Raw genomic sequence first — 26307 nt, 5'->3', positions numbered from 1 at the left:
CTGTGAAGTCGAAACTGACTCACAGCTGAACCTCCATCAGATTTTCAGAGGCAGTAAATTGCACAAGAGTAAATTGCCCATCTTTCTCTGACGGAGCAACTGGTGGATTTGAGCCTGGGTTGCAGCTCCTTACACTAAGCCATAAGAATATGTTTTACACATATATAAATGCATGTCATGTGTTGTCTGGTCACAACTAACTCAGAGTTCTGAAAACTCAGCAAGTTTCCAGGGGCTATAAAACACTCTGGAGGAGATTGCCCATCTTCCTCCCATGGATAAACTGTTAGGTTTGAACCACCTGCACTTGGTTTGGCAGGGAGGGTCATGGTTATGAGCTTGGCAGCTAACCAAATGGTACCTATTTGCTCTGTGGAATCAAGGAGTGGCATTCTGTTTCTGTAAAGATTATAGGCTGAAAACCCTGTTGGATTGTTAGGTGTTAAATAACTCTGTAGCAGTGGGTAAAATATCTAATTAATACTGGTGATCTTGAATTTTTTCACAATATCTTCATTCTCTAATAAATGAGTTAATGACTATAGAGCACTAAGGACAGTGCTGGGAACATTGTATTTACTGAGTGTCCTTATTGTTAGCTTTCAGTTGATAATCACAAAATGACCTAGTTCATTTGAATTCAAGATTGCACAGGAGGTAGAGAGAATGTGTTACTGGATAGTAGTTTCGACTCATAATAACCCCATGTGGTAGAATAGAGTGGTCTCATAGTTTTCTTGGCTATAATCTTTATGGGACCAGATAGCCAGATCTTTCCCTTGAGCGCAGGTGTAGGGTGATTGGGCCAGCCACTTAACCATATGCTTTACTAGGTAGGATTCTTTAGGTTCCTTTTGCTTTAATGTAATATTTGTGAATTAATGAAATTGTATTCCTATACTTAACAGATGGTTTTATATTTTCATACATGATTTATGTGTACTTTCAAGTTATAATTGACAGGTTTTGGTCTTTGGAGATTTTATAACATTGCAGAATTTTTCCAGAATCCCTTGTTGTGAATTATTTGTTCTATAGCTATGCTAATACAATAGGTACAGGGCACGTGTGTCTGTTGAGTAGTTAAAGTATAGCTATCTGAACTCTAATGTGTTCTCCTGTGTAAAATACACACTTTTATGATACAACATGGGTAAATTATCTCATGTTTTGTATTATATGTTGAAATGTTTTGGATATGCTGCTAGTGGTTGGGTGCTCTGGAGTAAATTCTGACTTAAAGCAATCTTGTACATTACCTAACTTTTACCCTTTGCTTTTAGTGATTTTAAGCTGGTGCTAGAATATTAAACATCATATATTCTACATGCTTTAGATTCTTTTTGAACAGCACTGCTGTAGAAATTTCCATTCTGAAATAATCTTAACTTTTGGAAAGACTCCCTAGGATTCTGTTGTACTCTGTTAGTCATTTAAATTTTTGGAATTCTGTTTCCTCATGTGAAACATTAGTTCTTTTATCCAACACTGTGCATAAGGAATACTTGTGATATCTATAAAATGGATTTTTTTTTAGTCAGCTAAAAGAAAGTTTTTGGAGTTGACTGCTTTTCCGGGAATGTGTTTGATGTGCAGGTTTGCTCTGTCCCTGGAGTGAGGCTAGCCAGCCTGGGCCTAGGGTTTGAACCAGGAGGCGGCCTTAAGCCCAAGGCAGTGGGGAAGAAGTGGCCATGTTGTTCCTGGTTTGGCCGGCTCCTCCCAGCTCTTGGGAAGCTCTCCTTGCCAGAAGGCAGGAGCGTGGTGGTGGAAGTGCAGGAATCGTGGCAAGTTTTTGGAGTTGACTGCTTTTCCGGGAATGTGTTTGATGTGCAGGTTTGCTCTGTCCCTGGAGTGAGGCTAGCTAGCCTGGGCCTAGGGTTTGAACCAGGAGGTGTCCTTAAGCCCAAAGGGCCCTCGGGCCTGCGGCCCTCGGCCAGGTTCAAATTGTCTTCCTGTCAAACATTCTTCTAGGTGATATAGCACTGGGTGCGTTGCTGTACAGAGGTAACTCGTGGTTGCTGTGATGCTGAAGCCTGTGACGGTGATGTGCCAGTCGTGGTAATGGGCACCCATGGTGGACAGTGTTGGCTGGAGTTTCCCGACTAAATCAAGCCCGGAAGCAGGAGCGGCATCCACTTCCAAAATGGCTTGCCTCTGGAAACTCTATGTATGAACAGTGCTCAGGTTGTTTGTTCATAGGGTCGCTATGAGTCATCTACGACTCGACGGCATTAAACAAGAACAACAAAAGAAAGTGTTGGAAAGTGGTGTAGTATTCTATAGCCTTATGTAGTTTTAAGTTCAGCACTTTTGAAAAGGTAGAGAAGGCCAAAAAGTGCTTATTTTTAATGCGTCATCAGGATCAATGATTGTTACTTTTTGCACTATTTCTTAATAATCTTTTCCTGTTAATGTTTGAAAAGCCGTTTTAAAATGTGTAGGAAAAAAGAAAAAAATATGGTGTAGAAAACTTCCAGATTGTGATGATAGATTTTTTTTTTTAAAGCTTAGATGATGAACTGAATTATTTTCATGATTTGAAGCAATGGGAAACTGAAGAGTTAATTGAGAATGAACATAGAGTTAGTGCCTCCAAAGTTTGCAACCATAAAGAAATGGATAAAGGTAAAAGAAATGTTTCTTTTCAGTGAATCATTTTGTCAGATAAAGTCTGTAAAGCTTATTCCAAAAGTAATGACTCTGGTTCTGAGCAGTCTGTAATTCTCTGTATGCTGATTTATTTGTTAGATATATAATAGTTACTGTCTTTATTGAAACTGGAGGAGAAAATAAGAAAAAGCTTATACTGATGTTTTTCCAATAGTAATTTTTTTGGTCTCAGGATTTACCAAAGTAAGTTAAAAATCAAATAAATACTTTTTTGTCTTTAATTTTTGTGAGGCTTTTTAGATGTTAATATATTGTTAGAAAGTTAGTAAATTATTATGATGGGTTTTGATTAACCCTTAAATATTTTTAGAAAGTAAATTATGTGATTTGGAATTCTTTAGTTACTGAACTCTTGTGGTTGCATTTTAGAATTTTATCAGAATTTCAAAAACTGAGAGGACCAGATATGGTGCTTCCCTCTCGCTAAGCTATAAGATTGGATGAGCACTGTTGTCCCATTATTAATATTAGTGCATTTCATCTGGAAATAAGTTGTCTACAAACAGCATGCATTCATTTTCTGCTGTCCTTTCTCTTTTACATCTTTTTTCTAGTTTTGCCTTCTTGATTTGTAGAGATAAGAAAAAAAGATTCTGGCTGGACTTGTGTTTCTGTGTGTTGGTCTTTTCCTCTGAAATGTGGTGGTGGTGGTTGCTGTTAAGGTGCTGTTGACTCCAACTCATAACAGCCTTGAGTTCAATGGAGTGAAACCCTGCCTGGTACTGTGCTGTCCTCCTCATGTCTCCTATACTTGAGCCCATTATTGCAGTTGCTATGTCAGTCCATCTTTTTTTGAGGGTCTTCTACTTTTCTCCCAATCCTCTACCAAGCATGATAACTTTCTCCAGGGAATTGTTGATCTTGTTAGATGTCATCAGGTCAACTACAACTTTTATCAACCCTGTGAACAACAACAGATCTGAAGCTTGTGCTATCTTGTGCCATCCTCATGATTTCTGATACACTTGAACCCGTTGTTACAGTTACTGTATCGATTCATATTTGTTAGGGCTCTGCCTCTCTTTAACTGACCATCTAGCTTTCCCAGTGTGATGTGTTTCTCTAAAGATTGGCCCCACCTGACAACATGCCTAAAGTACGTGAGACGAAGTTTCACAGTTACGAAGCAGAGCACTGAAAGGACATTTATTGAAATGGAATTTTTTAAAAATTAACATATATTTTTATACTTACATAGTAACCATACTCTTCCTGTTTTATCCCTCTGATTCTAATGTCCATCAACCTTTCTATCCTACCCGTTGCTGCCTCTGAGTTTTAGCTCTGGGCTAATGCTGCTCTTTTCATCTTGTACGGTTGATTGTTCGAAGGAATGACAACTTCCTTGGTATTTCTGTTTACCTTATAGACCTGTTTTGCAGTTGAGCTATATAGTCTCTAAGACTCGTTTGGCTCCTTCAGATTCCAGGTAGAGAGTGGAGCCCAGGGTCTGCAGAAGAGTTACGATTATAATAATGGGAACATCTTCCTTAGAGGTAAAAGGATAATGTAAAATGAAACCACCATGAGATAGTTTCTTACCCTCAGAAGGAATGGAAAATTATGACAGTGTTGGCAAGGGTATGGTGCAGTTGGAGTGATCCATTGCTATTATTCGAAGTAAAGATCAGTATTTAAGAAATATTTTTAGAAAAAAAAATTTGTAAACCAGGTTGACTTTTTAGTAAAATGGAACCTCCATTTAAATTATCTAATTTAACGATTTTATTACTAGCTATATGCTCTAGAGAAACTTTTGAACATGTGTACCAGGAATTACGTTCACGACTGTGTAGCTTTTCTCTAGCCAAAACATCCATATATGCATATATAGTAGATTATTATAAAACAGAGCAGTAGAAATATATGAACCTCTGATAGTTGTATCAATAGAAATGATTCTTATAAAAGCATTCTTTAAAGGAGAAAATAACAGAAGTTGCATAATTTACATAATTACAGAAAGAATATAAAATGAAATTTACAAGCAAAATGAAACAAGGGTTTTTTTTCAGATACATAAGTGGTAAAAAATAAAAAAATAAGATAGCAATAAATTCTATTGATTAAATTTGCTTAGGAGAGAGGGAAATGTTATCAGGAATTTCTAAGCTAATTTTTCATTTCTTGGGATAGAAAGTTAATACATGTATGTTTTCATTTACTTTAAAATAGTTTATTTTGAAAGCATTGCAGACATACAAAAAAGTTAAAAAAAGAATGTAGTGAATTACTTTATACAAGTCTCCCAGATTTACAAATGTTATTTAACAACATTTGTGTTTTTATCCTTTCTCTCTTTATGTTACGCTTCAAATTTTTAAAAATGTGTCATTTCATATTCAAGATAATTCTTCTTGAAGATGACTGTGAATATTTAATAATAAATTAATAATATTTCACTTAAAATTTGTTTAGCACTTGTCCAGCCAATGAATTTGACCTTAAATGCAAGAACTTGGAATGAGTACTTTAGTGATACGAGTGGTTCTCCTTTGAAGAATGTTAAGTGTCCAACATCTAAAATATCCAGCAAGCAGAGTTTACTTCCACATCATGTCAATCAGATATATGATGAATTATTTCAAATACATCAGAAGCTGCAGGTAAGAACTAAGTACTGAATTGAGATTTTAAATCTTTGTGTTTTAAGCATCAAGCATTTACAGAATTTAGAATTTGAATATTAGATATTTTAACCATTTTAGATTTGTGAATCAAGGATCAATAAGGAGAGAAATATGGGGAAACTATTGAGGGAAAAATTTAGTGGCTGAAATAAAAATATAGACAGTGGTATTTTTATGTATAGTGTGTGTCTTAAATTTCACATTGTCTTTGTTAGTTATTAGCTCATCCTTGCTTAAGAAACTTAAAAAACAGGGAGTTCTGGTATCCTAGTAAGAAGCTACACTTTAATCCCAGAGGTATGTGGTTTGAATCCACCGGATGTTCTACTGGAAAAGGAAGCGTAATCTCCTCCTGTACTAGTCAGATCCGATTTGATGGTACACACACACACACACAAATAATAAAATTAAAAAAATTTAAAGGAAAAAAGAAACCTAAAAAATAAAATGGCTTGTGAAGTTTTGAAGTAGCTGTTGTAGATTCTTTATCTTAAAATATCTATATGTAAGAACCTCCATTGTCAATTCTTATAAAAATTAACTCTGCCCATTGTCTTTTTTTCTCTCTTTAAAGTTTCCTCCCCCAAAAAGATTTAATTGATTTATTTATCAATCAGCCTCTACATGGGCCTTGACCCACTCATGGCTGCTGAATTGGTTATCTTTTAGCAACCTTCCATTGGGTTTCCAAGACTAAATCTTTACAAGAGGAGATTACCCCCTTTCTCTTACAGAGTGGCTAATGGATTTGAACCTCAACCTTTTGGTGTTAGCAGCCTGATATATTCCACAGTATACTACCTGGACTCCTTGGTGGGAGGTATGTTGTTGTTGTTAGGTGCTGTCTAGTCAACTGCTGCTCATAGGGACCCTTTTAACAACAGCTCTGAACCTTGCCCTATCTGCCGCTGTCCTCTGATCTGCTTGAGCTCATTGTTAAAGTCATTGTGCCAATCTGTCTTATTGGTGAGAATATTGAAGGAAGTTCATGTCTATGTAATTTATAATTCCTAGATGAAATTCTTCTAGTTTGAGACATATCATGAATTAATGAAATAAATTTATTTATTTTACTATTTGGATCTGATTATTTACTATTTACTATTTACTAGTTGGATTGGATTGGTACAGGAGGAAATTTCCCCTCATTCTCCAACAGAGCATCTGGTGGATTTGAACCGCTTGCCTCTGGGATTGCAGTGTAGCTTCTTGCCACTAGGCCACGTGAAATATTTTTTTTAAAACATTATTGCATTTTACAAAATAATTTAGAAGCTTATTACCAAATATTTCAAAACAGATTATTTTAGCTTATTATTTTCCCCTTTTGGGGAAAGTTCAGGTTAGGTGAGATACTTAGCTTGGTCCTTGACTGAGAGGTTGAATGTAAAGAAAGGGCAAAGTAAAGTGAGAAGAGCATTCTAAGTATAAAGAATTGGTGATAAGGTGTTATTAAAAGGAGTGATTTTCAGACTTGAATTTATTAGCCTACCTGGGAAAAGAAATTGGTGATAAAAGACTGGCTACTCCAAAGTTTTGGTGGCTTAGTGGTAATAAATTGTGCTACCAATTCAAACGTATATGGTTCAGATCCACCAGTTACTCCAAGGGAGAAAATTTACTGCTTCTGAAAACTTGCTGAGGGTCAAGTGTGTGTCATTTCCAACTTGATGGCATACAACAACAACAACAGTACTCAATATTTGAAAAATAATAACAGTGAAAGAAAATGATATTTTAGGAAGACACTATATTGATGATACTAGGATAAAGGGAATTATTAGGGTCTGCTAAGATATATGTAGGGAGCTCTGGTGGCCTCGTGGCAAGAAGCTGTGCTATAATCCTGAAGGCATGCAGTTTGAGGCCACCTGATGCTTTGAGGGAGAAGAAGGGACAATCTCTCCTGTGTGATAACTGCCTCTGAAAACCCTCTGGAGGGTCAGTTGTGGGTTGGTTCCGACTCTACACAACAACAACAACAACAACAATAACAACAAGAAGATATATCTATCTAGAGCAAACACAATAAAGATATAAATATAACATGAGGAAAAAATTGAAATACAGTGGATTAATCTGGTTTAGTGAATCTTTGGTTTAATCTATCTTTAAAAATTACTTTGTTGTCATTTATTATTTTGAAGTTACTATTAAGCATAAAATTTTATCATAGTATGATTTCACATAACAGATACTTGAAGCACCTGTTAATATGGAGTACTTGATGCAGAGTATATAGATAGTTTCTACTGTCTGTAGTTTATTAGAAGCAAATTATAAATACCTGTGGAGTTGTTATTTGCGTTTGAGTCAAAACTGAGTCCTAGCTGACCCTTGAGCAGGCTTTCAGTGACAGTAAATTGCACAGGAGGAGATTGATTGTCCTTTTCTTGTGGAGCGGCTGGTGGACCTGAATCACATGCCTTTGAGATTGCAGTGCAGCTTTTTATAATTAAGCCACCAGAGCTACTCAAATATGCTTAGAGTTACAATTTTTAACTTTTAATGAAGGAATAATATGAGTATAGCATAAATACTTCATTGGGGGAATAAGAGGTCACTAAGGTTTCTCTGAAAAAGTAACATTTAAACTGAGACCTAAAAGATGAGTTGTCTTTGTGTAGTCAGAACTGACTCATAGCTGACCTCCAGCTGATGTTCAGAGGCAGTTTAATTGCATGGGAAGAGATTGCCCATCCTTCTCCCACAGAGCAGCTGCTGAATTTGAACCATGTGCTTTTGGGATTGCAGCACAGCTTCTTACCACTATGCCAACAAAGTTTCTCAAAGGATGAGTTCTGTAGTGAAAATCCACTACCACTGAGTTGGTTGCAACTCGTACTGATCCAGTAGGACACAGTAGAACTGCCTATAGGTTTCCTAAGGCTGTCTATTTTTACAGAAGACCACCCTCGTCGCTGGTGGGTTTGAACTATCAACACTTGGGTTAACAGCTGAAATCTTTACCACTGCTTCTTTGCCCATACACTAGGCTGAGATATTTTAGTATGAGAAATCCTTGAAGCATCTTGACTAAATGTATTAATTTTTAACAAATTACATAATCAATTTAAAACTCATTAGAGAAATAATTTGAATTAGGAAGAACAGAGCTCACCTGTTTCCCAGAACTTCCTTTGAGGTCATTGGCCCAAGAGATCTGCTCTGCCTCCCAAGCTGACCAAAATCCTGCTTAGTCAAAAGAACCCACTGTAGGAAAGGAATACCCAAACTCACCTCACTGTCACTCAGAGTTGATGCTGATTCATATGATGCTCCATTCAACTTCTGATGCTGTAAATCTAAATGGGAGGAGTCTACCTATCTTTCCCTCATGGGGCTGCTAGTGGAGTTGAGCAGCTAGTGGATTTGAAGAGGTATTTGATTGTCAGTACAACCTGCTATGGATACTCTCTTGAGTCAGCTCATATTTTTAACACAAGTTAAGTTTCTCAGAAGGTAGAATTTCCATTCGAGTTTACTTGCTATAGTAGTCTGTTACTGTAATGCACTTACTTAAGTACTTGTGTTCTGAAAACCTCTTAAGCCATAGTCACAATCAATAAGAATACTCAAGAGAATATGCAGAATTTATGAATGTGTTTTAAAACACCGAAGTCTGGTATGTTGACAGTGTGAAACTGCAGCACAACAAGAATTTGCTGAAGAACTTCAAAAGCGAGAACGCTTTTTAGCTGAGCGAGAAGAACTGCTTTTCAATCATGAAACTGCCTTGAGTAAAATTAAAGGTGTTGAAGAAGAGGTTCTTACAAGGTTTCAGATTATGAAAGAGGTAACTATATGATATTTGATTTTAGAGTAATTAATTTTTTTCTTAAATTAGATTTACTATTTGTTAAAATTTTTCCACATTTGCCTATCATCCTACCCCACTGTTTTTCTGAACTACTTGAAAGTGACTTGCAAAAATTTTGATGACCTTTGAATATTTTATAATGTATCAGAATAAAGACATTCTGTATAACATCATTTTCAGATCAAGTAATGTTAATTAAATGATGTTCCTGGCTGGTCCCCAAAGTATCTTTTTTACTTTTACTTTTTATTACTATTACTTTATTACTTTTCTTTAAATTACATTTTTGTTTATTTTTATTTTCTGATCAAGAGCTAGTCAGGTTCATATATTTGTTCTATAAGTATTTTTAGCTTTTTAATGTGGAACCCTCAACATCTTTTGTTTTCTGTGACAGATCAGGGTTATTTAAATCTCACCTCTTGGATTTGCTTGTTTCTTAAAGTTTTATATCTAGGTTAAGGATTTTTATCAAAAATATTTTAAAGAATAATTTGTTTCATTGCTTCATATCAGGTGGCACATTATGTGTGAGTTATAAAGAGTAAAATTCACTGTTACTCAATTCTGTGAGTTTTGATAAATGCAAACAGTAATTTTATTACCATTACCAGTAAGATTAAAAAATGGCTATTATCATCCCAGCAGTTTTGTAATGGTTTCTTTCCCCTCCTCCTAGCCTCTCTCTATCTATAGCTAGCCTCTAGGTATCTATTTTTCTGTCTTTATAATTTTGTTTTTTCTAGAATATAAAGGAAATAATTTCATGACTCTTTAATATTATGTACAGCATGCTTTCCTTGGCATTTATCCTCTTTTGCATTTACTCAGCTATTGGGATTGTAAATTTGCGTTTCCACCAAATTCTAGAAGTTTTTAGTTAATATTTCAGATTTTTTTCTGCTCCAGTTGCTTCCTGCTTTTATTTGGGATCATTATTAACTCATAGGTTAAAGTTCTGCTGTTGTCTCTTCTTTTTTATTCCCAATTTTGTTCTTCTGTGTTCTTCAATTGAATCTACTCAATTGTTTTAAATTCAGTATTTTTTAATTTTATCTCCATGTTGCTGTTGAGCCTGTCTGATGAGCTTTTTATTCCTGAAATATTTAAGTTCTAAAGTTTTCCATTACATACTTGAAGTGGAGGGAAAATTATGAGACTGTCTTACTTATTTACATTAACCTCATGGAGCAAATTGATATTTGCCATTGAGTTGTTTGTGACTCATAGTGAGCAATCCTATGTGTACAATACTTCTGACTGCTGCTCTATCCTGACCCAATTTCCCTGTCTCTGACACACCTACCTCTATTACTCTAGTTATTGCCATCAGTCCATCTTATCTGGGGTCTTCCTCTCCTCTTCTGTCTCTCCACCTTTCCAAGCTTTATGTCCTTCTCCAAGGACTGGTCCCTCATGGCAGTGTGCCCAAAGTATGTCATATGAGTTTTAAAATCCTTGCCTCCAAGGAGCAGCTTGGTTTTATCCTCTCCAGAACAGATCTGTTTGTTCTCCTGGAAGTCCATATTCAGCACTCTTCTCTAGCACCTCAACTCAAAGGCATCAATTCTTCTTCTGTCATCCTTAGTCATTGTCCAGCTTTCTGATGCATAGCAAGTAATTGCAAAAACCATGGCTTGGGTCAGACACACCTTAGTCTCTAGACTGTTATCCTGGCTCTTCAGTACTCTGGAGAGGTCCTTGACAACAGACTTTCCCAGTACAATTCATTTTTTTATTTCTTGGATACCGATACCAGCAATGTTGATTGTGGAACCAAGCACTCTGAAGCTGTTAACAATTTCAGTCTCTTTACCGTCTAACATGATCCTGCCAATTAGCCCAGTGGTGAGAATCTTCGTTTTCTCAATGTGAAGCTTCAATCCATATTGAAGGCTGTAGTCCTTGACCTTCTTCAGCAAATACTTCTGGTCCTCCTCAGTTTCAGCAAACAAGGTCATGTTGTGTCATCTGCATAGCGCTAGTTGCTGATTAGTCGTCTTCCAGTCTTGATGCTACATTTCACCTCATGAAGTCCAGCCTACTAAATGATCTGTTCCACATATAGATTGAAAAGATTTAGAGATAGGATACATCCCTGACATATACTTTTTCTGATTTGGCACTATGCAATGTTTCCTTGCTCAGTTCTGATGACTACTTCCTGGTTGAAGTATAGTTTTTGCATAAGCATAATCAAGTATTCTGGGATTCCCATTCTTCTCAAGATTAGCCATAATTTGTTGTGGTCCACACAGTTTAATGCTTTTTCATAGTCAGTGACACACAGATAGACATTCCTCTGGTGCTCTCAGCTTTCAGCTAAGATCCGTCTGACATTGGTGATAATTTTGTGTTATTGTTTTATTTTGTTTTGACATATCTGATTATACCAAATGAATATGCAATGCAGTTTGCCAGTTTGGCAATTGTCAGTCTTTCGCCTCCTTTCTTCTGGTAGATGTTGTAGACATTGACACTGTATATGTGCAATTTTCCATTTACTGTACATGTAAAGCAGCTGAGGATAGACGTACAGGAGTTGTGTATGTATGGGACTGAGTTGTGTGATACTGTTGCTTTCTTTTATCAGGCAGGACAAAGAAGAGAAGGAGAGCAAACACTCCCGAAAACAAAAATAAGAGTACACCGTAAAAGAAAAAATAGCACTGAGAGAGGTATAAAAGAAAGAGAACCAAAAGAAAAAGACAAAAAAAAATTTAAAAGACAGGCCAGGGACAGGAAAATAGAAAGCCTGTATGAAGAAGAGAAAGTGGTAGAAATGGGGCCAGTGGGTGGGGCCAAGGGGATGGAAAAGGGAGGAGGGAAAAAGAATAGAACATGATAGGAAAAAGAGAGGCTTTAGGGGCTGGACTGGGTGCCTGATTGGTGCTCTTACTGTTGCTGTGACAAGTGGAGGCAAGATTTCTGGTCTAGTCCCTTGTTTCTGCCAGTCCAGCAGATGGTGACCAGTCCAGTAAAAGCAGGGTCTTCTTGTCTCAGAAGTGGCTGTGGATAGCAGGTAAAACCCAGGATGTGGTGCTGGGTCTTGGATGGCACCTCTGCCAACCTAGAGGGTGTCAAAGGGTGAGGCATCTGAGCTGAGGTAGAGTTTCTGATAGTATAAGAGGTGCCTGAGGTTGTCTAGCTGGCCAAGGATGGTGTCTGCCAGTCTAAGGAGTTGGGGGTAAGTAGGCCCCTCAGTCAGAGATGGCTCATTTTCCTGGCATGAGGAGGTAGAGAGCACATGGTGTGTTTTGCTGGACAGCTTTTCAGATGATGTACTACTCCAACCCTAGTAGGAAGACTGCATGCACCTGATACTAAACTTACAGGATTCCCTGCCAAATAGGGTCACTACAACCCCAAAATGCCCAATAGATAGCACCTTTCACTGTCCCAAAGAAAACACAGAGTTGTCTGCTTCCGCTGTGGACATGGCATGTGCCAGACATGAAATCCATAAGAGCATTTAGTTAAAAGCATATTCTGCCAAATCCAGAGGCAAGGACCCCATTCCAGGGTGATGCTTCTGTCAATCTGGAGTCTGGCTGTAGACTAGGTACCTTATCAACAGACAAGATGCACACTGTCAGCACCTGGAGGTAGAGAGTGAGTTACTGAGTTTGGAGCTGTGCAGGCACCTTTGGTGCCAATACAAAGTGGCATGATGTTCTTAGATAGACTTGGGATGGGTTCTCTATTCTGTTGGTGTATGTGCCTGTTGTTGTATCAGTACCATGCTGTTTTGGTTATTACAGCTGTATAGTGGATTTTGAGTTCAGGGAGTGCTATTTCTCTCACTTAATTCTTGATTTTCAAAACTGCTTTTCTTATTCAAGGTCTCTTACTTCTCCACATAAACGTACCAATTTGCCTTTTCTATCTCTTTGAAAAATGAATTTCGTATCTGTATTGGAATTGCGTTAAACGTATAGATTGCTTTTGGTATGATTGTCACTTTAGCTATATTAAGTCTTCCTATCCAAGAGCAGGGCACATTTTTCCATTTATTTAAGTCTTTTATTGTTTTTCAGTTCAGTTCGTGATTGGCTTATAAATGGTATTGCTTTTTTTTATTTTCCTTCTCTGTGTTTTCTTTGTTATTGTAGAGGAATCCCACTGACTTTCATATATTGATCTTGTATCCTGCCACTCTACTAAATTGGCTTACTAGTTCTAACAGTTTTCTTGTAGTCATCCGGGTCTTCTGTGTATACTATCATACCATCTGCATATAGCAACAGTTTCACCATCTCTTTTCTTATCTGAATGCCTCTTATACTGTAGCCATATTGTCCTAGGTGCTTCCAATACATTATTTAATAGGAGTGGTGGCAGTGGGCATTCTTATCTGGCCTTGTGTTCACAAAGATAACGCTTTTAGTCTTTCTCCATTGAGAATGATATTGGCTCTTGGTTTTGTGTATATATTTTTCACTATGTTGAGGAAAAAGTTTCTTTTACTTTCTCAAGAGAAATTTACATGTAAAATGTTAATTCATAAACCCGAAATATCCAGATATTCTCTGAAAGAGGGTTATAAATCCATCATTACTTGATCATTCCATGATGTTAAATAGAAAGTATTTTATGAGGTTTTAATGGTTAGATTTTTTTCTGAGTTAAAGAAGAAAGTACACTGACTGCTGCTTAATTTGTCTGACAATGTGGGTCTTAGCAAGTATTTTATAAACTTTGATGTTATGTTTTGATGATATACTATATAATCTGTGTAAATGATTTACTATTTTAGTCACTTTTACTTAATATACTGATTAAATTCTTGAGAATTAAGGAGTTGTCATTTTTAATTAATTTGTGTTTGATAGCGTGGATGGTGTGGAATCTATACCCAATTTTTTATTAGAATTCTTTTTCCCACCTAGCAACATGAAGCAGAAGTTGAACATTTAACTGAAGTTCTTAAGGAAAGGACTAAAGAAAGTAAGAGATTGAAGTCGTCTTTTGATGCATTGAAGGAATTGAATGATAGCTTAAGGAAACAGGTAAGATCTGTTTAATCCATTTATTTTATTGTGATTTGAGTGGAACTTTAGAAAGGAAATTTGTTTTGTGTGCAGCTGTTCATTTGTATTTTGTTTTATAACTTTAATTACAATATCCCCAGTGCAATCACAGGTTTCCTACTTCCTCCTTGTAATTTATATTTCCATTAATCAAAGGGAATTCTGGTGGCTAGTCAGCATGGTGTTACACTGTTTAACCAAAGGCCTCCTCTCACTAGTAGTTTGTGTCTACCAGCAGGAACTCAGGAGAAGAAGGGCATTCTCTTTCTGTGATATTTCCAGCCTCAGAACCCAGTGGAGGGTCAACTATGAATCAGTTCCAGCTTTATAAGAGTGAGAGAAATAGAGATATTAATCCTTCTACTTTCTAGTCTTTATCCTTGTATATGTCATGTATAACTCCTCAGACCATTACTCTGAGGGAACAGGAATGTCCCTTTTGCTGAAGAGTCTTCACTTTGGAAACTTTGAGAATCTACATCTACAAGCAAAGTCTATTCTAGAGTAAGTCATCAGCAACAGCAATCGACACTAGCTCACAGCATGGATCATTTTATCTGGTGGGGTTCTGGTCTGTGGGCATCAGCTGCGAACTCATGAACCCACACTTCTCCCAGTGTTCTAAACCAGTTGGTCCCTTCACTCAGCCTTAACTTGCAATGGAACCAAGTCAGTAAGCCAGGAGTTCTCATGACTCCCTGCTCCTCAAGCCAGCAACCCTTTTTCTCTTAACCATACATCTGTGCATGCTGGATGAACAGTGCTGAAGAAACACATCCAAGTTCATCCTGTCTCTTCATTGTTATGTGCCTCCTACTTCTACTTCAGTGGATCCAGGTGATTTCTATAAGTGAACATACTTGCCAGCTCCCTTTAACTTCATGTCTTGGAAGAGGGCTCTGATGGGCTCTACCTTTGCCCTGCCTGAGAAGATGTAAACAGCTTGTTCCAGTTTTAAAAAGTCATTATCTTTCAAATGTTAATCACTTCAGTCAAAAATCCAACGTGGCTCCACAAGTACATTCAAGTGTAAATCTTCTCATAGTAACAATCTTTCCCTGGATTAAGCCCCAGCATCCACTACCGGATTCTACTTTTAACAAGCTTATCTCCAGAGCATATTTTCCCTTTTAGTACTTCCAATCAAGTACTGGACAAAGGCAGAATTAACATACTTTTAAAATCTGTATTATCTTGTGTTTATATCATACAGCTTTTTGTTAAATTTATTTATATATAACCACCCATACACATTGGGATTTATCCATGCACATTGTACCCCATACAATTCCTCATTCACACTGTGCTTCATGCAGTTAACTACCATGTCTGTTACACCCCAAGTATAATCACCCCAAGTCCCCTCCAAATTCCCCCACTCCCTTCCCCCATGCCCACCAACCTCCACTAACCCAGTGATCATTTCCTCTTCTCTCTATTCTGTGCCCTTTACTTGAGCATTTATACATACCTTACTCAGTTAATCTATTTTCACAACAGTGGTTTTAGGCAATATTTGTCCCAATCAGACTAAGTTATGTACTATCACTTACCTTAACACAAGAGAAGGAAAAACTTCCCTCCTTGTTCAGTGAGACAGCATAACCTTGAAACTAAACAACATAATATGTATATAAGACTCAAACTCTCTGCTGATGAATAGGTACCGACTAATGGAGTTTTTTAAAGCTATAAATCATAATGGGAGGAGACTGTCCATCTTTCTCTCTTCAGCTGATGATGGACTTGAACTGCTAAAGAGGAGCAGCCTTTGGGTTAGCAGTGCAGCTAGCTGTGGACTATGCTGCCAGAACTCCCCTAATTTGTATACATTATTGTTAATGTGCCATTGAGTCAGAACCAACTCATAGCAGTAAATCACATGGGATGGATGAGATTGCCCGTCTTTCTCTGCAGAGTGGCTGGTGTATTTGAACCATAAGCCTTTCGGTTGGTAGTGCAGCTTCTTACCACAAGCCACCAAGGGCTCCCTTAACATGTATACAGATTACCTAAACGTGTGTATAATTAGTCTATTGGAATTGATAAAAGTATTTCACAGATCTCTGTTACATATCTATGTACCAGATAAAATACAGAATATTGCTTAAAGGATCTTTGGAGGTGGTTTATTTATTAGCCTCTGACTCATGGCAACCTTATGTATAATGGAATAAAACTTTACCTGCTCTTTTGGTCCCTTTAGAAAGTAGTATCCAAAAAGATTGGTTACATAGAAATAAATCCAGTTTTGTGAGCTTTGTCCTTAGAGAGTTGCACTGCAAACCCAAAGGCTATGCCTCTGACAGTTCTGAGATACTAGAAGTCATCTCTTCTAATACAATTGTTTTTAAAAAGCCTCTTATTAGAGTGAAAGTTTACAAATATTTTTTTTTAATTTTATTATTATTTTGTATGTGTGTGTACCATCAAATCAGATCTGACTGGTACAGGAGGAGATTGTTCCTCCTTTCCCAGCAGAGCATCTGGTGGATTCGAACCATGCACCTCTGGGATTGCAGTTCAGCTTCTTGCCACTAGACCACCAGAGCTCCCCAAAAGTTTACAAATCTTAATGAATTTTTTTTTCTGACAATCATTCATAGGCAATAATTCCCATTAATCTCTCCCACCACATTTTTAAACTCGGAAATCCAACGGAGAGTAAGCTATGAGTAGGTTCTGATAGGACAGGAATGAGTTGATTTAGGAATAAAGGGAGCATCTATACGCTGAACTGCAAAGCATTAGTAAAAGGATAAAGAAGATCTAAGCTAATTGAAAGATACTTTACATTCATGGAGGGTGATATACAATATAAAAATGTCATTCCTTCCAGTTTGACTTGTATATTTAATACAATCCCAATAATAATTCATTTGTTCTGTATGCTCAAAATTTACAGATTTTAATGTATATATCCTTTAAAAAGAATTTACTTGAAAAAAGTTTGTCTCTAAAAGGAATACCTTTTTTTTAAATGCAAAACAGCTTTATTAGAATCATATATAACAATGACTATAAATATTTATCAATCCACTGTACATTGATGTCTCACTTAAGTTTGGAAGAGTTCATAGAATTATTTAAAATCACTGGGCTTCATAAAGATTTGAGTTTGAAATACAATATATATTGTGTTAAGAGCATGTAAATTGTCAATTCTTTTAAGATGTCAGGAGTCTTGCAGATTTTTCTTAGTGTGAGTAAATATCCTTAGACACTATTGGTGCTTTAGAGAAAAGTAGTGATTTTAGTATAGATGTCCTTTATTTTTATCCCTTTATTGTGATTTGAGTGAAAGTTTATTTATAGATCACATGGGTTTTTCATTCAGTTATTCATACATGCTTTCGGATGTCTTTTAATTATCAATATTTCCTCTATTTGTTTTGACATATTGCTTGGTTATACAGACTAGATAAGATAGTAGATGTTTGACACCCTTTAGTATGATTTTAGGAAGCTCTGGTGGCCTAGTGGTAAGAAGCTGTGCTTCAATCCCAAAGGCACACGGTTCAAATCCATCAGTTGCTCCACGGGAGAAGGATGGGTAATCTCCTCTTGTGCAATTAACTGCCTCTGCAAACCTAGAGGATCAGATATGGGTCTGTTTTAACTTGATGGTACACAAGAACAACAAGAAGTAGGATTTTAAAATTTATGTTAACATATATAATAACTTTTTTTTTATTAGTTAAATGAAGTCAGTGAAGAAAACAGGAAGATGGAGGTTCAAGCTAAAAGAGTCCAAGCTCGTTTAGATAATTTACAAGTAAGTTGCTTGCCATTTACTGGAGATAAAGTGATTTTAAAATAGATACATTTTGCTTGAGTTTTAAAATAATTGTCCTTTAATTCACTGTATTTTAATTCCTATATTTGTTGCAGAGGAAGTATGAGTTTATGACAATACAGAGATTGAAAGGAAGTTCCCAGTCTGCTCACGAAGTGAAAAGTTTAAAACAAGAAAAAATAACAGTTTCTAAACCTTGTAAGGTATGATATGACTGAAAATTTCTTGAATGGGAAGTTAGTAAAATTTCTCTTGTACTTTAATTTTTCTTTCATTCATTTATGGAAAGATTTACCTAGCAATTTCTTTCAGAAAATGATTTTAAAGTATTTTTTTAAAATTTTTTATTATTTTCTGCATGTGTACCATCAAATCAGATCTGACTGGTACAGGAGGAAATTGTCCCGCCTTCTCCAGCAGAGCATCCGGTGGATTTGAACTGCGTGCCTCTGGGATTGCAGTGCAGCTTCTTGCCAGTAGGCCGCCAGAGCGCTCCCTAAAATATAATTTTAATTGATGCTGTTGTTGTTATGTACCATCGAGTTGCTTGTGACTCATAGCGACCCTATGTGCAGCAGCTCTGCAACCTACTCTATCCTGAGCCAATCTTACTGTCTTTGATACATTACTTCCGTTACCCCGGTCACTGAGTCAGTCCATCTCATCGAGGGTCTTCCTCTCTTGCACTGTCCTTTCACTCTCCCAAGCATTATGCCTCTCTCCAAGGACAGGTCCCTCCTTGCAACATGCCCGAAGTATGTCAAATGGAGCTAGAATCCTTGCTTCCAAGGAACAGCCTGATTTCACCTTCTCCAGGGTGAACCTGTTTATTTTCCTAGCAGTTTGTGGTATATTCAGTACTCTTCTCCACTGCCACAACTCAAAGGCATCAATTCTCTGTTTGTCATCCCTAGTCATTATCTAGCTCTCTGATGCATAGCAAGTAATTGCAAAGACCATGGCCCAGATGAGATGTACCTTAATCTCCAGACTGATATTGCTGCTTTCCAGTACTCTGGAGAGGTCCTTGACAGCAGATTTTTCCAATACAATTTTTCTTTCGATTTCCTGGCTGCTGGTACCAAGAGTGTTGATTGTAGAGCCAAGCAAACTGAAGCTGATAATAGTCCCATAACACTTAGGCAATGCTTCAGGCATAGTAACAATGACATAAATTATAGTGATTTATGATTGTTATTACCGTTATGTGCCATCTAGTCACCTGTGACACATTGTAACCCTAAATGTACAATAGCCCTGAAGCCTGCCCTATCCTGAGCCAGTCTCACTAATCCTGACATACCTACCCCCATTGGCCCAGTTAACTGCATCAGTTTTTATTCATTGTGTTTCGAGACTCCACAGCATTAAATGTTACTTTTCTATCAAGATTGAAATATGTTTCTGGGTGAAATATACTTATTTTCACTAAATTACAAAAAAATTAGATATCTGTTAACACAGATGGCACAGGATACACGTTGTTGTTGTTGATTGCCTTCGAGGTGAGAACAACACATAGCAACCCTATGAACAAAAGTCCTGAAGTCACTACCAACATTTGTCAAAGTTCATAGAGTTTCTGGAGGCATGTTATTTAGGAAGTGGATGCCACTCCTGCTTTCAAACCTGTCATAGTGTATTACTGTTATGTGCCATTGAGTCACCTGTGATATATAGCAACCCTATGTACAGCAGCTCTGAATCCTTCCTTTTTCTGAACCAGTCTCACCTACTCTGACACGCCAACGTCCATTGCCTCAGATACTGTATAAGTCCATCATCTCATCTAGGGTCTTCCTCTCCTGCGCTGTCTGTCTACCCTTCCAAGCACAACGTCTTTCTCCAAGGACGATCTCTCCTGGCCACATGCCCAAAGTATGTGAGACGGAGCTTCAAAATCCGAACCTCCAAGGAGAAACTTGGTTTCACCGTCTCCAAGACAGACACATTTCTTTTCTATACAGATTAAGTAGACAGTATAATCAGTTTTGAAAATGTATACATCCATATAATGTATTTCTTATGAAGATACATAACTTTTCCATCATCTTAGAAAGTTCCCCTGTGCCCCTTGCTAGATTCTTTTAGCAATTGTTGATCTGATTTTCATCACAGTAGATAAGTTTGCTGATACTGGACCTTCAATCACTAGACTTGCATAGTTTATACTTATTGGTGTAATGTTTCTTTTGCTCAGCGTATTGTTGAGAGTATCAGTAATGTGTTCTTTCATATTGCTCAGTAGTATTCTATTAGAGTTTATCCATTCTGCTGATAGATACCTGGACTATTTAAAACTGTTGTCTATTGTGAATAATAGAGCTCTTGTGGAGTAGTCCCATATAGGGAGTTAGGCTGCTACCCCAACCCAGGCAGAGAAATGTGAGCAGTCTCCTTCCATGCAGTTTACAGCCTCACAGAGAAATCCTGTGTGTCAATTCCAGCTCAATCAATGGCAGTTAGCAAATTATGAATAAAGCTGTTGAGCATATTCATGTGCAAGGCTTTTTTAGGTTTTTATTCTTCTTGGTTATATACCCACAGCTACAATTTCAGAATCATAAGGTATAGATAGATACACATTAACTTTTTAAGGTATCACCAAATAGTTTTCAAAAGTTGTTGTACCACTATACTCCAGCCACTTGTGTATGATAGTATAACGTTACTGATGTTTAATGAGGTTAGTCTTCTTCATTTTTGACTCTTTGGATGTGTAATGATATCTCATTGTGGCCTTCAAATTTTTTTTTTTTTGTAAATCTCTCTTTTTTTTTTTTTTTTTTTGCATAGCTCTTTTCAGTTTATTGCATGAAAGTGTTACACTAGTCCAAGTTAAAAGTGGACCCCAAATGGTTACATTATACAAGCTGTGAAGTTTTAAACTTGTGACAAGTTTAATTTCCCTTCTGGGAAATTTTCTACTCATTGCAAGGAAATCCTCACTTAAGTTTCAGTGAGCCACAAGCACTTAAAACCCATGAACCTTCAGCTGGTCATCCTTAGCCAGTCTAATCTCTACAAGGAACTGGCATATGTTCTTGCGCTGGTCACCCTGTAGCTGAATTACTTCTCCATATTCTGGATGCTCAATTACAGTACCATTGCAGGCAAACTTCTTAAACGCCTTCACTAGTTTCTTTTTATCGTAATCATCAGCGATCCCTTGGACAGTTGTAAGGGTCTTCCTGCCGTTTCTCTGTTGAATTCTTATATGGATATAATCCTCAGTCCCAGCAGGAAGCAGGTCATCACCCTTACTTGCATCAGCAAAGGGGTCGAAAGAGTGGAGGTTCTGGATAGTGGACATAGGATAAGATTCCTTTTCCTCGGTGGAAACGGCCTGCGGAAGGTGGTGGCGGGAGAAGGTGGGCAGGGGGGACGGAGCGTCGGGAAGCGAGGGGGCTCGAGGGGGAGGCAGTTGAGTCCTCGGCGGTGGCTCAGTGATTGGGGCTAGTTCTTTATTGAAGAGATTAGAAAAAGTGAAGAGTTCATACTTAAATATGAAAGATGATTTAAGTTTTCCTCTAAAACCAGTTAATGTTTAAGAACGCTTTGAAGAAAATTGAGATTGAACATTCCTGTTGCTCAGAATAATGTGTTGACTCTACTATTTATCTTTTCTATGATCAGTATCTGATTCTGCTTTTATAGATAATAGTCTGTTTTAAGTTGCCTTTTATGAATTCATTTTTAGAATTAATTTGTTATTTCTGTAATAAAATTTAAAACATGAATCTAATATAGCATATTTCTGTGTTTAAGGTTAACACATGATCAATATTGAGTTAAATTGATCAAAAATGTGTTTTAGAGGGATATTAAAAGAAATCTAATTAAATTAATTAATTTGGTTAATTTATTCTTATTATTTTCCCCACTATATTTGTATACTCACAGAAGACAGTTTCCAGGGTACTGGTGGAGGAATTGTGTCTGGTTTCTAGAATGTTATACTGTAAGGAATATCTGTAATTGGAAATTCTTTAGCTTTAAAAAAATTAATTTATGAAAATATTTCTGACATAAATGATGCATTCTCAAGTTATGTCCATTTACTTTCTGTTTTTAAATATGGATGAAAAATGTTTATGAAAATGCTGTATTTTGGATATAAGATTCTTTCAGTTTCCTCATTGTGAGCTTTCATCTCTTAGTCAGAATTTATCGTGTTTTTCCTATTAATTTGGGATATTTGATTTTAAATTTCTTTGATATGTTTGGAGAAGATCTATTCTAAAATACATACATACCTTCTTTAAGTATTTGGGTAAATTGTCCCATGATTATTGATAAATTTTGAAGATTGTCTTTGAAATTTTATGAGGAGGTGAACTGAAATAAATATTTAATCTTAATATTATAGATACCACTTAACTCACAAGTTTATGAGCTTTTAAGTATGTTCATGGACTGGATTTCAGATCATCACCTTAGTAAATTGAAAAATGAAGAATTGGTAATAGAAGAAGAAAAGTCAGGAGTAAAACATGCTTCCCAGAGGAATGAGATCCAAGAGAAGTGTGTAAAGGTTGGTTTTTAAAATTTGATAAACATGACCAAGTAAACTTGAGAATTAAGGAAAAAAAGCAAAAAAAATCTTATAACATTTTTTGCAACTGAAAAAATATTTAAAGTATTTTTTTATCAAAAGTTGACTGTGTCGATAATTATTTCTAGAAAGCTTCATTCTAGACTTAGTTACTATTGATGGATAATAATGTTGTTATGTGCCATCAAGTCTCTTATGACTCCTAGTGACCCTATGTACAATAGATCTGAACCCCACCCTATCCTGCACCAGTCTCACTGTCTCTAACACACTTACCCCTATTACTTCAATTACTGTGTCAATCTATCTTTTCTGGGGTCATCTTCTCCTGCACTGTCCCTCTACCCTTCCAAGCGTGATTTCTTTCTCCAAGGACTGGTCCTTCCTGGCCATGTACCCAAAGTATGTGAGACAGAACTTTAAAATCCTTGCCTCCAAGGAGCAGCTTGGTTTCACCTTCTTAAAGACAGACCTATTTTTTCTCTTGGTGGGCCTTGATATGTTCAGTAGTCTTCTCCAACACCACAACTGAAAGATATCAACTCTTCTGATGTTATCCTTAGTCATTGTCCAGCTCTCTAATATGTGGCAAGTAATTGTGAAGACCATGGCCTGAATCAGGCACACCTCAGTTTCTAAACTGACATTGTTGATTTTTAGTTCTTTGGAGAGGTCCCTCAAAACAGATTTTCCTAATGCAATTAGTCTTTTTATTTCCTCACTGCTGATGCCAGGAGTTTTGATTGTGGAGCCAAGCAAGCTGAAATTCTTAACAACCTCAATCTTTTCTCCATCCATCATGCTGCTGCCAATTGGCCCAGTGGTAAGAATCTTTTTTCACTTCTTGATGTTGAGCTTCAATCCATAGTTAAGTCTACAGTCCTTGACCTTCTGTAGCAAGTGCTTCAGGTCCTCCTCAGTTTTAGCAAGCAAAGTTATGTCATAACCTTGTCCACATAACACAACTTGTTGATGAATCCTCCTCCAATCGCAATAACTGGACCAGGAAGCAGTCCTTAGGATCAAGGAAACACAGTCCTAGGCAGATCAAGGGAACACTGCATGGTTCAAAATTAGGAAAGGAGTGTGTCAGGCTGTATTTGGACAGATCATTCAGGAGCCTGGACTTTATGAGGAGGAATGTGGAATCAGGATTTGAGGAAGACTTATTAACAACCTTTATTAAGCAGATGACATACCCTTTCTTGATGAAACTGAGGAGGACCTGAAACTTTGCTGTAGAAGGTCAAGGACTATAGTCTTCAAAATGATTGAAGCTCCACATCATGAAGACAGAGATTCTTACCACTGGACCAGTTGGCAGCACCATGATGGATGGAGAAGAGTTTGAGGTTGAACTCTGAATTCTGCCCTATCCTGAGCCAGTGTCACTGTCTCCGACAAACCTACTGTCATTACCTCAGTTACTGTTTCAATACATTTCATCCTGGATCTTCTTCAGTACTATTCCTCCACCCTTCCAAGCACAATGCCCTTTTCCAGGGACAGGTACCTCCTGGCCACATGCCTAAAGTATATGAGATGGAGCTTCAGAATCCTTGCCTGCAAGGAGCAGTCTGGTTTCATCCTCTCCAGGACAGACCTGTTTGTTCTCTTGGCAGTACATGGTGTGTTCAAAACTCTTCTGCAGTCACTACTCAGAGTCATCAATTTTTCTATCCACCCTAGTCATGATGCACAGCGAGTAATTGTGAAGACCACGGCCTGAATCAGTCATACCTTAGTCTCCAGACTGATACCGTTGTTCTGGAGAGGTCCCTGACAGCAAGTTTCCCCAGAGCAGTTCGTCTTTAGATTCTTGACTGCTGGTGCCAAGAGTGTTGTGGATCCAAGCAAAAAAAGAATTTTATTCCTTGAACCATCTAGTGTTGTAGTATTAGTATTATCTATTAGTATGTAGGAGAAGGATAGGCAGTCTCCTCCTGTGTGATTAACAGCTATGGATTGGTTCCAACTTTATGGTACACATCAACAATGTAGTATTAGTATTTATTATTTTTAGTAGCCAATTATTTTTGTACTGTGGTTAATAAAATAAAAAAGGAGGGGAATTTAAAAATACAATTTAGACTTAGATAATTTCTTAATTTATAAATTATCTTTAAAAATTTATGTTTGAAGTCTCATGACTTAAATTCTAGAAAATGATAGCATTCCTTAAGACTAATAAGAAGACAGTAAAGAACTTTAAGCAGAAAAGTAATATGATCTGGTTGAGGTTTAATGAGATCATACTGGCTGTTTTAAAGAGAATGAAGAGAAGAAAGAATAGAAACTAAGACAATAATTAGGAGTCTCATAAGTAGTTGAGGTGCTATAATTTGGTTTAGATTGTAACAATGGAATTAGAAGTGGAGTATTAATATATTTAGGAGATGAAATAGATAGGACTTGCCAATAGATTATATAAACTGGACTGTCAAGGATGGCTTCTAGCTTTCTGATTTTTGAAATTAAATGAATGCCAATACCGTTTATTTACTGCTGTTGAGTTGATTCTAAGTCATAGTGACTAAATAGGACAGAGTAGAATTGCCCCATAGAATTTCACAGGCAATATCCTTTAAGGAAAGAGACTGCCACATTTTTCTTCTGTGGAGCTGCTAATTGATTCTGACCATTGCTTTTTGAGTTGTTGTTGTTATGTGCCATCGAGTTGTAGGCAACGCATAGCGACCCTATGAACAAAAGTCCTCAACACTTGTGTGACTTTCATCCTTTTTCCAGGTTGAGTTATTTGTCAAACATTTTATCTACTGTGAAATTAGGGTTCATTTGTTACCGTTTCAACTCAACTTATTGTTGTTTAGTCGTAGATGACATGGGAGAAGAATGTCCATCTTTCTCTCATAGACCCACTTATACTCCTTTACTCAGTTAAAACAGGAACCTGATAAATATGTTACGGACACATTGAGTTTGAAATATCAAAGTGGATATGTTTAGTAGGCATTGATAGAGTAGACTAGAGCTCAGTGAATAGGTATGAGTTAAATATATAAATATGGGAGTCATTAGTTTGTTTACAGCGAGTTCTTGTGGCCTACTCCAGAGGGAGTTGAACTGCTAACGTCTCTGATAGTTTGAATCTACCAATGAGTCTGTAAGAGAAAGATGTACTATCTTCTGTGTCATTTATAGCCTCTAAAATCCAATGGAGCGCCAACTTTGAGTTAATTGTGACTCAGTGGCAGTGAGTTCAAGTTAGTTGAATTTGTGTCATTGAATCTAAAGGTATGGATTAGAATGCTTAGGTTAGACAAAAGAACAAAACAAAACAGAAAACTCCACCAATTGCCATGGTAGCCCATTGTGTATGTTTCAGGCCAGTCTTCCAAGGTGCGTTGGCTGAGCTCAAACTGCTGCCCTTGCAATTAGCAGTCTGTATGCCTTTCAACACTCAGAGACCTCTAAAGAATAAACAAAGAGGGCCTAGTAGAGAATTTTGAGTTATTATTGCATTTAGTGATCACATGAAAGAGGATAAATTAGCAAGACATTATAAGAAGAGAAATAGAAGTAAAACTAGGAGAAATTAGTGTGACAGAAGTCAAGGGAGTATTCTTAAAAAAGAAAGGAGGGGTCAACAGATACTGCTATAAAGAGTTCAAATAAACTAAGGAAAAGTATGATGGTTACTGAATTTAGTGACATGCATGTAAATGGACATTGTAGAGAACATGGTTTCTAATGATAGAAGCAGAAGAAAGCTGATTAAAGCATTTCAAGTTATTTTATGTTGTTGTTGTTGTTATGTGCTGTTGAGTCGTTTGCGACTCATAGCG

The 26307-nt window shown here is 37.0% G+C and overlaps 1 protein-coding gene across 1 annotated transcript in view; it reads left to right on the top strand.

Moving 5' to 3' along the window:
* The window catches only part of CCDC138 (coiled-coil domain containing 138), a 128675-nt gene that overhangs the window by 9201 nt on the left and 93167 nt on the right, over window positions 1–26307 (top strand). The window contains exons 4-10 of the mRNA XM_006883823.1: window positions 2507–2625; window positions 5089–5276; window positions 8938–9096; window positions 14010–14129; window positions 17848–17925; window positions 18042–18149; window positions 22316–22480. Of these exons, the coding sequence (XP_006883885.1) occupies window positions 2507–2625; window positions 5089–5276; window positions 8938–9096; window positions 14010–14129; window positions 17848–17925; window positions 18042–18149; window positions 22316–22480 (937 nt within the window). The remainder of the gene's footprint in view (window positions 1–2506; window positions 2626–5088; window positions 5277–8937; window positions 9097–14009; window positions 14130–17847; window positions 17926–18041; window positions 18150–22315; window positions 22481–26307) is intronic.

This window comes from Elephantulus edwardii, unplaced genomic scaffold (genome assembly GCF_000299155.1).
Source record: "Elephantulus edwardii isolate Elephantulus edwardi_28Jun2011 unplaced genomic scaffold, EleEdw1.0 scaffold00030, whole genome shotgun sequence".
Taxonomy (NCBI): Eukaryota; Metazoa; Chordata; class Mammalia; order Macroscelidea; family Macroscelididae; genus Elephantulus; species Elephantulus edwardii.
The sequence above is the reverse complement of the archived record's forward strand: the minus strand, read 5'-3'. Positions and strand labels throughout refer to the sequence as shown.